We start from the raw sequence: 16,496 nt of genomic DNA, 5'->3' as shown, positions 1-16,496 counted from the left end.
AATTTATTCACAGGAAATAATATCCTTTCTAGTTCTTAATTAATTTTGGTGAAAACTGTTAAAATTCTCAAATCCCATTATCTAATTGTTTTATGAAGAATGGGCATCTTACACAAGATTGCTTTTCTACAGTGAAGAACAATGAGTGATGAAATGTTGTTCACATGGTTTTTATAAAATATGTAATGAATTTTATTATAGCCCGGAGAGTGCCAATCAAGGTCATTTTTAAAATATGAAGGCACTTGTTGAAGTGACAAGTCTCAGCCTAGGCGTATCACTTTACAGCCAAATGATGAATCTGTGTAATGTTGAGGATAAGACCTAAGAATTTCTTCAGAAGACCATGGGATGCTATGAGTAGTTTGACTGAGAATGTGACTAACGCCTGCCATTAGGTGATTCTCTTTCTTTGTCAGAGGAAGAAACCAATGACTTATTCCTGGATACATTTTTAATTCAGTGCAAATGCTAGAACAGAACACAAATATAGTCAAAGCTAAATGCAACCCAAAAGTAGATTATAATCTATTTGCTACTGGCTTTCATGTTGAACAATCAACTTTTCAGCTTCTTAGTATAGTATGCAAGTCTATTTAATATGTGTTAGAATGTTGAAATTAGTCTTCAGTGAGAAATATTTTTGTAATTTCAAAGGTCATCTTCAACCTGACTTCTCAGAACTATGACGGAGTTATATACCATTATAGGTCCTAATTTTCTGTAGCTGTCAGTTAAGTTTTTCTATTTTAAGAAATGAAAAGGAAAGGAAAGAAGGCAACTAAATATGGACCCAGACATATAAGGTATACTTCTTCAAGCAAATGCAAATATTTTGGTGAAACTCTTTCTGAAATATCAACACTCTTCTATGTATGTGAAATTCTTATTAACAAATGTAATATTGTGCTTAATTTTTACTATTTACAATATTGTGATAACAGGTTGAATGGCTTGTCATCGTGTGCGCTTGAATGCCTATTGGAGGGTCTACACAAGCCTAAAGTTTGGAAACCACTGTACTAGATTTGATACTCCAATAAGGATTACAGATATTTCAGTTATCAGTGAATACTCAGCTTGTAGCATATTGTTGGTGTTCAAAAAAAATTAGTTGAATAAATTAATGAATTAATTACACTTGCCAAAAACTTATAAGCCAGTTTGCTGGTCTTCAGAAAGAGCGTTCATGAGTTTTTCCTATCTTAATGTGTAAGTTATTGTTTTCTATTATCTCTGCCATCTTTGTCTTCTGAGAACCATAGAAAGAGAAATGAGTATCCTATCACTATTGTCAAAATATGAAGGATATTGTTATTGTTGTTGTTGTTTAACTAGATTTTGTTCTTTCAGCTTCACATGACATATTAACATAAACATGATTTGTCAGAGGAAACCGAATTTTCCCACACACTGTTTATCTCATTTTACAACACTTCAGGCTCTAAAATATTTGCCAGAAATTGAAGATGTCTATTTAATATCTCTAAGGTTGTTTATTGATGTAATTTTTAACATATTTTATAATAATTTCTCTCCAAATGAGTACATTTATAGTAAATAACTCTGAACGCCTTAACCATGAATCTTAGTAACATGAGTGAAAACAACAGGTGGTATTTTCACACATAGGTAAGACATTGATTGTTAAAGAAATATGTAAAGTCAAACATTAAACTGCAGAATAACCTAATGACATTATTATCTTCTAAAGTAAGGTTTCTCTTTCTCTCCTGCTCCTTTTCCCTTACTCTCCTGTTCCTTTTCCCTTTCTCCTCCTCCCTCTTCTCTTCCCTCTGTCCCCTGCTCTCTAATCCACAGGGCAGTGTTTTGCTCAGTACATGTGGCTGATGGCCTTTTGTAACCTCATAACACAGCAATCTGATTTCATGCTTACATTGTGAATTATGGTAAAAGAGTTAACATAGACAATGATTTTCTGATTCCCTCCTCTTATTCAATCTCTCTTTTTCTCTAAAAATATCTCTACCTCAAGAAGAATAAAAAACAAATTTATAGTAATAATCCTTTCTTGGCAGTCAAAATGAAAGGACTTTACTTTCTACTTCCATCTCACTTACAGAAACTGAATGAAAGCAGTAGCTCCTCAGAAGGTAGCACTGTGGACATCGGCGCACCTGCAGAAGAACAGCCCGTAGTGGAACCTGAAGAAACCCTTGAACCGGAAGCCTGTTTCACTGAAGGTAAAGAAAAGAACCCCAATATTAATCTTTCATTTGGAGTGCAGCTTGTTTAGCTGTTGGTCACCTAAAATAAATCACATATAATAAAACGGCACTTTGTAATAGATATAATTCAATTACCTCTAATATGTTGATAGACAAAAAAACTTAAAAATCTAGTGTTGTGCTTTGATTATATCTGCCCAATACGTGGAAGAGATTAAGAACATGGAGGAAAAATATTTTAATGTCATCAAAACTTCTAGCTTATGTTTTTAAATTAAATGGTGATTTCACAATAAGTTAGCACCTTTAAAACACTAGTGAAAACGATCCTACACAGAATTTGCCTTAAAGGTAACTTTCTGACTGCTAAAACTAAATGGATTGCTAGTGCTAAATTGTGTTTCTTTAATGAAAACATCAATTTCCAATGATTGTTGGATGAAATGGGGAATAAATACAGCCCTTGAAACTCAATACCTAACCAGTCACAAGTTAAGCCTGGTGCAGTATGGGCAATAGATAGAAGAGATATGTTTTTCCTACAACTAATATTTCCTGTGGTCTGATGTCCCTGGGAATTTGAGGTTTGGAAATATGCGTGCTTTATATTTGATGTTATTTTTTTCATAGGCCTAGTATACCTTCAGTCTTCTTCTATTCCCTATACAAATCATGCATATCACTTAATGTCCTTTTCAAAACTACCCCCATCTGACCATGGTGGAAGAGCAGCTTGTTCCTCTGAATGGCTGTAACAAATATTTCCATTTAATTTACCTGATAACATATATTATCCTATGAAAACTCTTTCTCTTTTTGAACTGTTATATGTTGCTTTACTGTCTTCTTTCTCTTCTTTTCCTCCATTCCTTCATTCCTTAGTTCCTTCTTTCCTCCTTCCCTTCTTTTCTTTCTCCTTTTCTCCATTCATTCCCTTTCTCCTTCTTCGAACATATCTTTCCCTCCTTTTTTTGCCTTGGAGCAGGGATCCTGTATTTATATCTTTTTTTTCTTTTTTTCTTTGAAAACCAGATTTTTTTTGGTAAGGTTCTTGGGAGTAAGGTACATGTTCTGTGCCTTTTTGTGTGTGTACCTAAGTGTACCTTTGTGCTTACAACGGTACTCAGAAATACCTGCTGATTTCATTTAGACTAAGTGAAAGCAATGTGTGAGGAAGGCAATGACAAGTCAAAGCCAAACCATACAAATTACATTTTAGTGAACTAAATTAATTTTGCAAATTACATAAGCCCTTCTAGGCACATAACAAAAAAATCCTGAATGGCTAGAAATGCAGGATTGTTGGAAGAGATCTACATTTTTACTTTCTATCCTTTATAAAAGGGGGGAAGTTTTCTGCTTATCATTTTTAATGTCCAATTTAAAGTTCTTCTCTAGAATGACTTCAACAGAGTGCTACAGGATGATATGGTACAAGGAAAAACTACTTCACATTTATTTGTAATTTACAAAGTTTTTCTTGTACAATAACACTGTGAGGCAGACAAAGCAAATACTGTTCACTAGGGAACCATTTAAAGAGGCTGAATGATTTCCACAACTTCACACAGCTGATGAATGTGCTCTTACTACTCTAGGCTTAGAGAGCTACCCTAGCAAGACAGAGATGAGCATAATAATAAAAAGATAAGACAAGGACATTGCTAAAGGATATTATGGAAGCAGAGATATTTTATCTACTTTTATTTGAACACTATTTCTGCAGGCTGTGTACAAAGATTCAAGTGTTGTCAAATCAATGTGGAAGAAGGCAGAGGAAAACAATGGTGGAACCTGAGAAGGACGTGTTTCCGAATAGTTGAACATAACTGGTTTGAGACCTTCATTGTTTTCATGATTCTCCTTAGTAGCGGTGCTCTGGTGAGTGAATATTAAGAAAAGGTGATACGGCACTAATCTTTAGAACATTCTAATACTGATGACGTATTCATCCTTTCTGTTTCATTGTCTTAGTATCCAATGCATGCCTTTTTAATTATCCTACCTTGTATCCTCTAGACTATAGATTTACTCTATAACTCTACATTTCTGGATTTACTTTTACTATGTATGTAAATACAATTTTAAGAAGCTAATCATTAATTTTTGCTTATTATTAAATAGCCCAGAAAGTGTAGCCCTTCAGCTTATTCATTAACACCAAAGGATGTGAATATTCGATTACTCATTGTGTAATAAGAAAAGAGTTATTGGAAGCCCTGGGATGGGAATATATATTCTCTGAGTTCTGATGAATTTTGTTTCTAAATGGTATTTATTATTATTATTATTTTTTTTTTTTTTAAATTTATTTATTATTATTATACTTTAAGTTGTAGGGTACATGTGCATAACATGCAGGTTTGTTACATATGTATACTTGTGCCATGTTAGTCTGCTGCACCCATCAACTCGTCATTTACATCAGGTATAACTCCCAATGCAATCCCTCCCCCCTCCCCCCTCCCCATGATAGGCCCCGGTGTGTGATGTTCCCCTTCCTGAGTCCAAGTGATCTCGTTGTTCAGTTCCCACCTATGAGTGAGAACATGCGGTGTTTGGTTTTCTGTTCTTGTGATAGTTTGCTAAGAATGATGGTTTCCAGCTGCATCCATGTCCCTACAAAGGACGCAAACTCATCCTTTTTTATGGCTGCATAGTATTCCATGGTGTATATGTGCCACATTTTCTTAATCCAATCTGTCACTGATGGACATTTGGGTTGATTCCAAGTCTTTGCTATTGTGAATAGTGCTGCAATAAACATACGTGTGCATGTGTCTTTAGAGCAGCATAATTTATAATCCTTTGGGTATATCCCCAGTAATGGGATGGCTGGGTCATATGGTACATCTAGTTCTAGATCCTTGAGGAATCGCCATACTGTTTTCCATAATGGTTGAACTAGTTTACAATCCCACCAACAGTGTAAAAGTGTTCCTATTTCTCCACATCCTCTCCAGCACCTGTTATTATCTCTGATGGACAGTAGTAAGTCCTTAGGGACCACTCTCTGTCTTTTTCCAACTGTGTGCTCACTATTTTTGTGCTACTCAGGAAATAATGAAAGTTGGTAACAATAAATACTGGGCAGCATGCCTAAGAGATTCATTTAAGGATGGGTTTATCTTTATAAGAAGGTGTTCACTTCATCAGAATCAATTTATTTTTATATGAAAATTATTTATAAAAATATAAATATACAGATAGAATTTTAGAGAAACACTGACACAAAGGAAATACTTAAGCCATAGATAGAAAAAGAGAGAGAAAGAGAAACAAGAGTTTGCCTGATTAAAATGCAACAATAGTACAAGTTTCTTTAACTTCAGTTTACAATTCTAACACAGACATATATTTACCTGTAATTTTTCTGAAGAAAGAAATATTTTCTACATGCTACTTTAGAAGTATTTCACTGTTGAAAGCAATGCACACTTAGAAGTGAAACATCAAGATGTTCATAACAGAAGAACATATATTAGAATCTAAATGAAAAGCAATTTCATTTAATCATTGTCACACTGTATGTCTGTTGAGAAACATAAACTATTAAAAAAACAAACAACAACAAAAAAGAAGCGGATGAACTCAACTATTTAGTAAAATTGGAAACTGTGAAGATCAATCACAATTTCTGCTTTACAAAAACACAAGTTTTCATTATTTCTTCAACCTCCTTTCTATAGCAAAAAAAAAAAAAAAAAAAGAATAGAAGGAAGCAAAATAAATGAAACAAAAGGAATACGTAACTTCAAGTTGCAATGGCCACATCAGGATACAACATCAAGAGCTTAATTCACTGGAATCATACTTTTCTTTTTCTTCTACCAATAGTCTTTCCCCTGATGAAATAAGTAAAAGAGCTTTGAGAGGAAAAAAAAGTAACCGTAACTATTGCTTCTCTGCCCTCCTATTCCAATGAAATGTCATATGCATATATGATTAGGTTTTTAAAATAGCTTATAGAGTATAATCATTTTTGAAAGCTAATGTGTAACATTTTCTTTATAGGCATTTGAAGATATATATATTGATCAGCGAAAGACGATTAAGACAATGTTGGAATATGCTGACAAGGTTTTCACTTACATTTTCATTCTGGAAATGCTTCTAAAATGGGTGGCATATGGCTATCAAACATATTTCACCAATGCCTGGTGTTGGCTGGACTTCTTAATTGTTGATGTAGGTATCATTCATATTTTTGTCTCTGTTCAAGGTAGCTTGTCTTATTTATATACAAATTCTAAAATAGTGAGTCTCAGACCACTATGTTATGTTGACAGACTATAATAACCACTAAACGCATATACTCAATGACAGTGTCATTTCTGGAGGACATGAGCTAATTTAATTCTGATTTAAAATAGCATTGGGGGATGGAATCTATGGTAGTTCTCTAGTTATCTGAGAAAGCTAAAGAAAAAACAACACATCAGCAGTTTGTAGGGAAAGTAGTGAAACAGGGAACTTAAAAGGTATGTTACTTAAATCCTTTATGTTGTGAATCAGCGGACTCAAGTTTGTATCCCAGGACCATCGCTTGTTGATTTTGTGCCACTGAGTTAGTTTCTTGGCCCCAAACTTTTGGCCCCAAACTTGTACACTATTAAAGGCACTCAATAAAAACAGTGATGCTGTTGGGTGCTATAGTCATTTAAAAAAAAATTCTTGGGAGGCTGAGGCAGGAGAATGGCGTGAACCCAGGAGGCGGAGCTTGCAGTGAGCCTTGATCGCGCCACTGCACTCCAGCCTGGGTGACAGAGCGAGACTCCGTCTCAAAAAAAAAAAAAAAAAAAAAAAAAAAAAAAAAAAAATTCTCTTTGATCTACTCAAACTTTTTAAAGAATAGATTTAAATAGTAGATTATCTGGATTATGACTTCATTTTAGGGAGTAAGGTGTGCAGAGTATAGGGAAAGACAAGTCTACTTTATGTAGCAGTGAAAGTTTTCCTAGAATATAAACTAGATTTACGGCAAGCCCAAACAGCCCTTTATAGAATTTGTATGCCCAATGATTAATACTGCATTTACTGAAAACAAGTGACTGACTTCAAGATGTGTTAAAGTTAAGCATCATGTTTTCCATTATCAACTTGGTAAAATTTCAGCTTTAGAAAGCTATAGCAAAACTATCCTGACTTCGTATTGTTTTACCCCAAAAAGATACTAACCCAGCAAGACTATGAGGGTTTCTTGTGGAAAGTGTTTATTGAGCTAAGAATCATGCATGCATTATATCTCCTTGATCCTGAACAAAGGCAAAGCTAAGGCTATTTGAAAAACTTAACAATGTTCCTGTGAAATGAGCCAATTGAGAGAAATCTCAAAGGAAGAATTGCTTTATCACATCAATAAGGGAAAAAGTTTCTAATATTGAGGTTTCAAGCATTAGAAGTTACATTATATTTCAATTTCAGAATTTTTTACACTATAATTTAAATCTAAATGTAATTTAACCCTTTAAAACTTCCTGAGGTTTGTTTTTTTCTGTTACACTTGTTACACATCGGCTTTCTGGTGGAAGTTTTTAAGTTTCATTTTTGAAACATTTTAAGAAAATAATTTTATAGAAAATTTTGTAGTTTGTAACAATAATACCTTTATTTTCAAAGTTCTGTTTTAATTATTTAATGAAGATCAGTATAGCACTCTATAAAAAGACTAATTACAGCACATCTCAAATAATGTAAGAAGTGTATTAAATATGATACAATTAATACATTTTTAAAAAGAAAAGTTTACAAAAATAGTGTCCAGTATATGTGGAATTGTCCGATACTAGCCTGTTCCTAACTAAATAAATTGTAATCTTGATTGAATGCAAAGTTTTGGTAAATTCCTTATTTAGAGAATTAGATACATAAGATTTGTCATTTAGTCACGTATATTACCTACAAATGAATACAAATGAAGTAAATTTATTGCTGTGTGTATTTGGTAAATATTCATTGATTGGCCCCTTGGGGCCAGGTATCATGGCAGAAGCCATAAATTAGTGTAAAGATTTTTGAGGAAGTTTTGTAATGGAATTTCTTTCTAAGTTACTTATGTAAAAATAAACTTTAAACAAGTGAAAATGCAAGGTATTACCAAGACAAAATATCACCTTTAAAACTGATGTAGTTCATTAACTTCTGAGAATACCAATTATTATTAGTTGAATATACTGATGCATGGTAGAAACTTCTTGCTTTTGTAACTACAATAGCAGTTTTTGTATTTTATAACTAGCTATAAGAAAAGCCATAAATTCAACAGCAACTTAATAAAATAAAGGAAGAATAGCCAATGAATTTTTTCCACCTTGATTTCTCCTTTTATTTTACTAATTTTTACTTTGTTTTTTTCCTAATCATTCAATTGATAAATTATATGACATTTAAGGATTTTTTCAGCTAGCTTTTAATTAATATCCTAAAAGTTACATCGTTTGCATCAAACTGAAAATATTTCTTTAATTTTTTAAAGGTTTACTGAAAATGAACATTTACCTTCTGAATAATTATCAGCAAAAATTATACTTGTTATATATAGCAACTACATATTGAATGATGATTCTATTTATTAATTGTTATTATTTTTGTGTGTGCAGGTTTCACTGGTCAGTTTAACAGCAAATGCCTTGGGTTACTCAGAACTTGGAGCCATCAAATCTCTCAGGACACTAAGAGCTCTGAGACCTCTAAGAGCCTTATCTCGATTTGAAGGGATGAGGGTAAGAAAAATGAAAGAACCTGAAGTATTGCATATAGCCAAAATTAAACTAAATTAAATTTAGAAAAAGGAAAACCTATGCATGCAAAAGGAATGGCAAATTTTTGCAAAATTGCTACTTTGTTGTTTTATCTGTTGCATATTTACTTCTAGGTGATATGCAAGAGAAATAGGCCTCTCTTGAAATGATATAATATCATTTATTTGCTGTGCTTATTTAAATGACTTTATTTCCTAATCCTTCTTGGGAGTTTCCTTACAAATCTATATACAAAAAAAAAGCAAATGCATTATTAAAGTACTGTGTGTAATGATATAATAATAATCTAAAGTAAATTCTGTATCAGGTGCTTATTCTTTGTGATGATATACTGTACTTAATGAGTTTTCCTGAAAATAATGTGAATCACACATGTGCCTAAGTATGAATGTAAAGAAAAGAATGAAAGGAGTTGTTAAAATTTTTGTCTGTATAATGCCAAAGTTTGCATTATTTGAATATATTCAAGGTTAGATGGTTAGATATTAAGTGTTGACTGAATTTATAAAACTAGTAATACTAACTTAAAGATTACATGCAAATCCACACCATTTTTATGATAATAAACACTTATAATGAACAGAAAATATAATTTTGACTCATTACTATAATTTATAAATTAACCTTAACTTACATCTTATTGGTCAGAGTCACACAAATTTTATTTTATCCTTCTTAAAGACCCAATAATCATTTTCCATCATTCGTAACAGATTAGAAATTTTGCCATTATTGACTTGTTATTCTCCATGTCTTTTGTTAAAGCTTGAAGCATTAATTTATAGATGTATAATATAAAAAATTAGTTCTGCTTTTAAAAAAAATATTGTCAAAACAAAACACTAAATTGTGTGATTCCAATAGAAAATCATTGCTCTCTCACCTCCTAAGATTAGGTACGTTTATGGAAACTAAGCTGTATTGTAGACTTCCATTTGCACTTTATAGATTGTTTATAGCCTTATGTTCTCTTCTCAAGTCTTATAATAAATGTCACTTCGTAAGAACATAAGACTTGTCTTCGATTTCCCTAATATATATGAAAACTTTTTCCTCATTATCAACAACTCAGTACAATAAAATACGAGTAGTCCTCTTTTATTTCTCACAGAGAGCCTCACATTTTCACCAAAATGTTATCAGAAATTCTCTCTGGGGTATGTAAAAATTAAGTCTGTTTTCCAATTAAATGTCACTTTGTTTTGTTTCAGACTGGCAGTTTCAGTTCTGGAGAAAAAATATCATTTCTCTATATTCTACTTGAAAACATGTTGCCTGAATCAAAGTAATATATTTTATATGGGTTATGAAATCTGAACAATGCTAAACTTTTGAAAATATTATAAACCTTTTACATCTGACCATTTGAAAATTTGTTAAATCCGTTCATTGGTCAAGTGCTCAGATATTTCCATACATTACACTTCATTGCTATAAAAAAGTTGGTTTTGTGGTATGCTTTTAATTTTCTCAGAAATAACCATATCTATAATTATTAATCAATAATACCCTTTATATTAAAAGAGGTTACCTTTTCAAACTTGGAGTTTTAGACATAAAATCCTTATAAATGTTGATAGTGATAAAACTAATCATTTAAATGGTCAGATTTATGAATATGGCTCTATTCCTCATAATGACAGCATATACACAGCACTAAAATGACTGATCTCTTCAATACGTGTTTGGCATTGTAGAGTCAAAATAACCTTATACTTGATTCTATTTTTTATACTTCTAGTGTTTGGATTTTTTTATTTTGTAAAAATATAATCACGAGTGATGGTGAGGATGGATATAAGAATGATATTATGATTGGGAAGTGAGATTTGAACATACTCAGAAACTCTCATTTAATTCTTTGCCCTAGCAGCATAAAATCGCAATAGCTGCGTCAAAGCGTAACACAGGCACTCATTTTATTTTTGTTGTTCTGTTACTTTTTCAAAGCATGTGCTTTTATGCAACATTACTGAATAAAGCATGTTGTACAGTGCTTCATAAGAAGTTAGAAAGTAACAAATAAATTATCATCACGTTGCACTTTGTGTTTTGCATGTTTTATGCACATTTCTGGCTGACAGCTTTTAAACATTTATTGTATTTCAAATTTCCAGTCCAAATTTTTCAACTTGTAAAATTAAACTGAGTGAATTGATGTCGCTAATATCTAGGGTAAAATAAAATTTGTATTTAAATTTGTATTTTTAATTTCCTAACCTAGGAAATCTTAAATACCTTCTTTTTCAAAAGAACTCAAGTCTTAATTGATAGGGAAACAGACAGAGAGCATCATGAACAAAAGATAACACCAAATGTTCTGTCATATCAGATCTCTAACTAATAACAAACTATATATTTCTATTTTGTATAGGATAATCTTGCTCCAACTTGGATGGGGTGGAGCGCTGGTTCCTCCCCTGAGCCCTTTATTATGGGTACTGTATTACCCCTTTTGCTACCTTTAATCCTTGCACTGTGACTTATGTGTAGTGGGGTGAGGGAGGGATTGGGAAGGGTACTATTATTGAACCACAGTAGGGAAAATACAGTATTTACATCCTAATCCCCTCTTTTCAATTGTCTTAAATTTCATTTGGGGAAAAAAAAAAAAAAAAGACCTTTATGAATTTACCCTCTGTGGATTTTAACCCCAATGGTTGATATCTTTATGAAGTTTCATTGAATATGATTTAGTTGTGTGTATATGGAGTTATCCATTTATGGGGAGATTACTTGATTGGTGAGGGCGGGGGACCCTGGTGTAGAACAATTATGTGAAAAAACAGTTTAACTTGTTAAGATCATAATACTGTTTGAGGCATACAGCCCCTGCTGTTTAGTACCTTGGTCTGGGTCCTGCAAATTACCAGTGAGATACCATCAGTTGATTATTGATACGTATGAGCAGATACTAGGGTGCAATATTTCAGGTTTTATAAGACTGGTATTGATTGTGACCATTCTCATTTTTTATTGTGTAAGTTCATATGGGGTTATTTTCAAAATGTTAACAAGGCAAAAAATAAATTAAGAAATAGTTGAATTAAGCACATGTGAATTGTGTCGTAAACAAAAAGTTAGTATAAAAGAATCCACTTATTTGAATTATGCAGAATAGAATACACACCTAGAAATAAAACAAAAACATCTTATCATGAGCATTAAGATAAAATTTGAGGCATAAACTCACTTCTTAGAATAAGTAACTCCCAACTAACTTTCTAGGATTTTAAAAGATATCACAGTCAAAACATACATAAACATAACTCTACATTTTATTTATTCTTAAAGTTTAAGTGTATCATACAAGAAGAAGAGTTCTTATTTTTGAGAGACAGAAAAAGTCAGAATTTGTGTTTGGATCACTGATATATCATAGCTTACAAAAATAATTGTCTTAATTAAAACCCACAGTACGATTATTTTAGATTTTTAAAGAAAGATTCTATTCTTCTTCTTCATACTTAAAAATGGATAATTCCTACTTTGCCTACTTTTTATTTTTATTCACATACATTTTCTTTATTTCTATTACAGAAACACTAGAATTCATAAATAGTGTTGATTTGAAGTTCAAAAGTAATTAATTCAGATAAAAAGACATTTCTGCATGTATGAAAATTTCTAATGTGAATTTGTATATTTAATCATCAAGCCTTCATTTGGTGTACACATATTTTTAAAAATGCAGGTAATGAACCAGAAATAGAATTGGTTGTGCTAGAGCAGAGAAACTTTATTTGATGATGTTTGTTTTGAAAAAAAGCTTCTGAGAAGAAACAACCTCTAGTACAGTATTAATTCATTAAGATAGTTCCTTTCTCAGACATCTCCTTTCATGTAGCCTGAAAGTTCAATTTGTTCTTTCCAATTTATTCAGACTAATTCTGCCTACTTTCTTCCCGCCATGAGAACCAATTACTGCAGTTTTATTGAGACTGAAAAAAGTTAATCCACCTCCTGCTTTGCTGAACCAAGGAATGGCTTGGAACTCTTGGGAAAAGACAATCTTTTCTATGATCTTTCATTGTCTAATTTAATACATCATAAATATGACTATAGCTTTGTATAGTAAATTCCCCAATACTGTGCCAAGTGTTTTCTAAGATAAGGTTCTTTTATATTCACAAAAAAAAATACAACTTTTCTCTGGGCCAAATGTATGCCAACTTTGCGAATCATATCCTGAGCTGCACGGCTGCAGAATACATGCTTGCATCATAAATTCCATAGAGTTCATTTTAACTCTAAATCAATCCCCAGTTTCAAAGTAAACCTTTCATACATATTACCTAAGCACAAACTTCTCCCTCTGCTCCGTTCCTTAATTATTCTCAGCCATATTCAGAAATAACATTTAAAAATTATGCTTTAATCAATAAATACTAAGCTAAACTTTGCTTCATTAATCCATTCATTTTGTCAACCATTATTTTATTCCTGTATTCAAAGCTCTCTGGTATATTCCTATATTCAAGACACTTAAGGCCCTGGAAGATTCATGAACATATTTTTGCATCTTAAATTTTTAGAAAACCTTACAAGCTGTCAGGATTACACTGAACTCTAGTACACAGTAATATGGTACCAAGATAAGTGGGAGCAACTCTTCCATGTAGACTGGAAAGAGAACTAGATGCTATTTATAGACTACTTTCTGAACTCAACTTGTTATAACCTTATATTTTCTCATATGCCAAATGAGAACACAATACTGAATTATCTGTACAGTTCTGTTCAGTACTAGAATTCTGATTCTTGAATTCAAAGGGGAAAACATTCCTCTTTATTTAGGAGGCTAAACTGGGGGGGCAAAGTTAGGCTCCATGAAAGAAGTGCTATTTGAACTAAAGCCTTTGAGAGGGGAGAGTATTTCAGAAAAGGAGCTATTAGACAAGGAATTACAAGGTAAATGACATCTCAATTATCTGGCAATTATATTAGCATATGGTTATTATATTAATTGAAGTGGCATGAAGTATAGATGACCAGGGAAGTTAAAACCGGAAATATAGATTGTGGAGTGATGTGAATAGCAAGGTAAGAAAAATATTTGGTAGTTACCAGAGAGCCAATAAACAACTTTCAAGTGGGATTTGGGGAAGATTAATTCATCTTACATAGATTAAATGAAGGAGAAGGTTAGGAGACTGACGATAGTACAAGTATGAAATAACAGAGGGCGGTTCTAGGTGGTGACTGTGAGAATGGAAAAGAGGTGACAAAGCTGAGAAATGTTTTGAAGAAAAAATGTGAGACAGGTAATGTGAAAAGAAAATCAAGAAGTGGTATAGATAACCAGTGTTCTGCTCATACTCTAAATTGGGTGTTGAAGGCAAAATACATATTTTAACTAGTACTCTGTGTATACACACTAGAAACAGCATTGTAATCTGGATAGTGGACAAAATAATCGGGAAAGAAGACAAATAAATAGTAACTTGATTTCAATTTCCAAATCTCTAATCTGAAAGAAATCTAATTCCATCCATTCATTTAAAATAAATCATAAAACAAGAATTTATGAAGCCCATTGTATTAATACAGATAGTCAGATGAGATATGGCAAAGTGTCACCTGTCAGCTTGGTAGGTTGCATAGGCCACATCATTTGGTTCTGCCTGGATAACTCAACCAGATTAATTTTTCATACTCATCCCCTCCACCTTTGTCATTACTGGTATTCTTATTTTCTTTGGCCCACTTATCACACTGTTTTATATTCCCCAGAAGACCTAGAGTTCTTTACAGACTTTAAACAGGGCTCAGAAGTATAAGAAATTGGCTCATGTATTTTTGTTTACAGACAGGCAGTTAAAAAATAGTTCTAAAAATACACTGGCATCAAATGGCAAATAGAAGATGTTTTGATGACTACTTCCTTTGGATCAGGTTGACAAGAATAATACAAGCACATAGGTGGAATTAAACACAGCTATTAATGTCCAAGTTTAAGGCAGCTGCCCCTTACAAGCATTTTAGGGTCTGTTTTTACCTTCCCTCTTAGCCACTCCTGTGCAGCTCCAGTGGGAGGGATGGAGGAGAAAGTAAGGAAGCCACCCCTATGTTGTTGCCAAACATGAACACTCAGATTTTTAACTAGTGGTCCAGAAATAAAGAGGGGGAAGACATCCTTCTATAGAAAAAAAAAAAGTAGATAATAATTGAACACAGAGCTTCATGTGATCACATCAGATTTGAGAACTATGTATAGCATCCCTCTTTTTCTTATTTTTCTAAGAAATGATTTCTATTATGTTTCATTTGAAATAAGTGTTTTGAATTAAACTCAGTAAATGAAACAACTGACATGACTGGAGCTTGAAATAAACGATGTGATGATCTAATGAAATACATAATGCAAATTGTCTTGCTTCTTATGCAAAGATTATTAGTCATAGCAATGCATGAATAATTAATGACAATTATATTAGGTATTTAATAATTTTTTATATTCATTATCTGAATTTTTAAGTTATTTAAAAAATATATTGGTCAAATCAACTCAGGTCCAAATGTTTTAGTTTTGTTCTTTAATATACTGCCTTTTTAAAATGAGTTAAACTTCTGCATAGGCTTTTTAACTTTTCTTTTTTCTGATAAACAACACAATTCTAACTTCATCTGGCAGCAAGTTCCTCCGATTTTGCTTTTCCTTTAACCTTTTAATGCTTCTCCCTCCCTTTTTTTAAAAAATGTTTTTGTTTCATTTCTTGGTTATATTGCCTATAGTTGTTTTCCTAAGTGTATTGCTTAAGAAAAAAAATGTATTTTAAGATTTTTTTAAACCTTGCTTTTAAATATCCTAGAATAAATAGCCTTGATAGAAAAAAAAAAAAAAAGGGAAGGCCAGAGATTACTAGGGGAATTTTTTTTTCTTTATTAATAGATAAGAATTCTGACTTTTCTTTTTTTCCATTTGTGTATTAGGTGGTTGTGAATGCCCTTTTAGGAGCAATTCCATCCATCATGAATGTGCTTCTGGTTTGTCTTATATTCTGGCTAATTTTCAGCATCATGGGCGTAAATTTGTTTGCTGGCAAATTCTACCACTGTATTAACACCACAACTGGTGACAGGTTTGACATCGAAGACGTGAATAATCATACTGATTGCCTAAAACTAATAGAAAGAAATGAGACTGCTCGATGGAAAAATGTGAAAGTAAACTTTGATAATGTAGGATTTGGGTATCTCTCTTTGCTTCAAGTTGTAAGTGAACACTATTTTCTCTGAATATTTTTATTGTTTGGAATAATAAAATAATTACACACATCTATTATTTAGTACCTAAGAAAAAGTATATATTTTTTTCTATTTAAAAAATTTCAGTTTGTTAGTACAAGTTTATGAGCCCAGCTGGGTGAAAACATTATTACATGTAAGGACTGCAGATATAGTCAGTAGTGACCAGGCCAAACAAAGACCTCTTTGTCTTTTTCTTGTATTTTCTTTGTTTCTATATTGCTCTTTCTATATAAACAAGTTAATAAATAAATCAGTAACTTTGCCATTTTTATTGTGATTAGAAGGCTTGTTTCAC

General features: G+C 32.3%; 1 protein-coding gene across 6 annotated transcripts in view; it reads left to right on the top strand.

The window, feature by feature from the left end:
* Nucleotides 1-16,496, top strand: part of LOC101002868 (sodium channel protein type 1 subunit alpha) — a 142,042-nt gene that overhangs the window by 110,351 nt on the left and 15,195 nt on the right. For all 6 annotated transcript variants that reach the window (XM_009182363.4, XM_031651320.1, XM_009182366.4 and 3 more), the window contains exons 19-23: nucleotides 2,084-2,204; nucleotides 3,916-4,070; nucleotides 6,204-6,377; nucleotides 8,789-8,911; nucleotides 15,884-16,165. In XM_009182363.4, the coding sequence (XP_009180627.1) occupies nucleotides 2,084-2,204; nucleotides 3,916-4,070; nucleotides 6,204-6,377; nucleotides 8,789-8,911; nucleotides 15,884-16,165 (855 nt within the window). The remainder of the gene's footprint in view (nucleotides 1-2,083; nucleotides 2,205-3,915; nucleotides 4,071-6,203; nucleotides 6,378-8,788; nucleotides 8,912-15,883; nucleotides 16,166-16,496) is intronic.

The sequence above is a fragment of the Papio anubis genome, chromosome 10 (genome assembly GCF_008728515.1).
Source record: "Papio anubis isolate 15944 chromosome 10, Panubis1.0, whole genome shotgun sequence".
In the NCBI taxonomy this organism is placed as follows: Eukaryota; Metazoa; Chordata; class Mammalia; order Primates; family Cercopithecidae; genus Papio; species Papio anubis.
The sequence above is the reverse complement of the archived record's forward strand: the minus strand, read 5'-3'. Positions and strand labels throughout refer to the sequence as shown.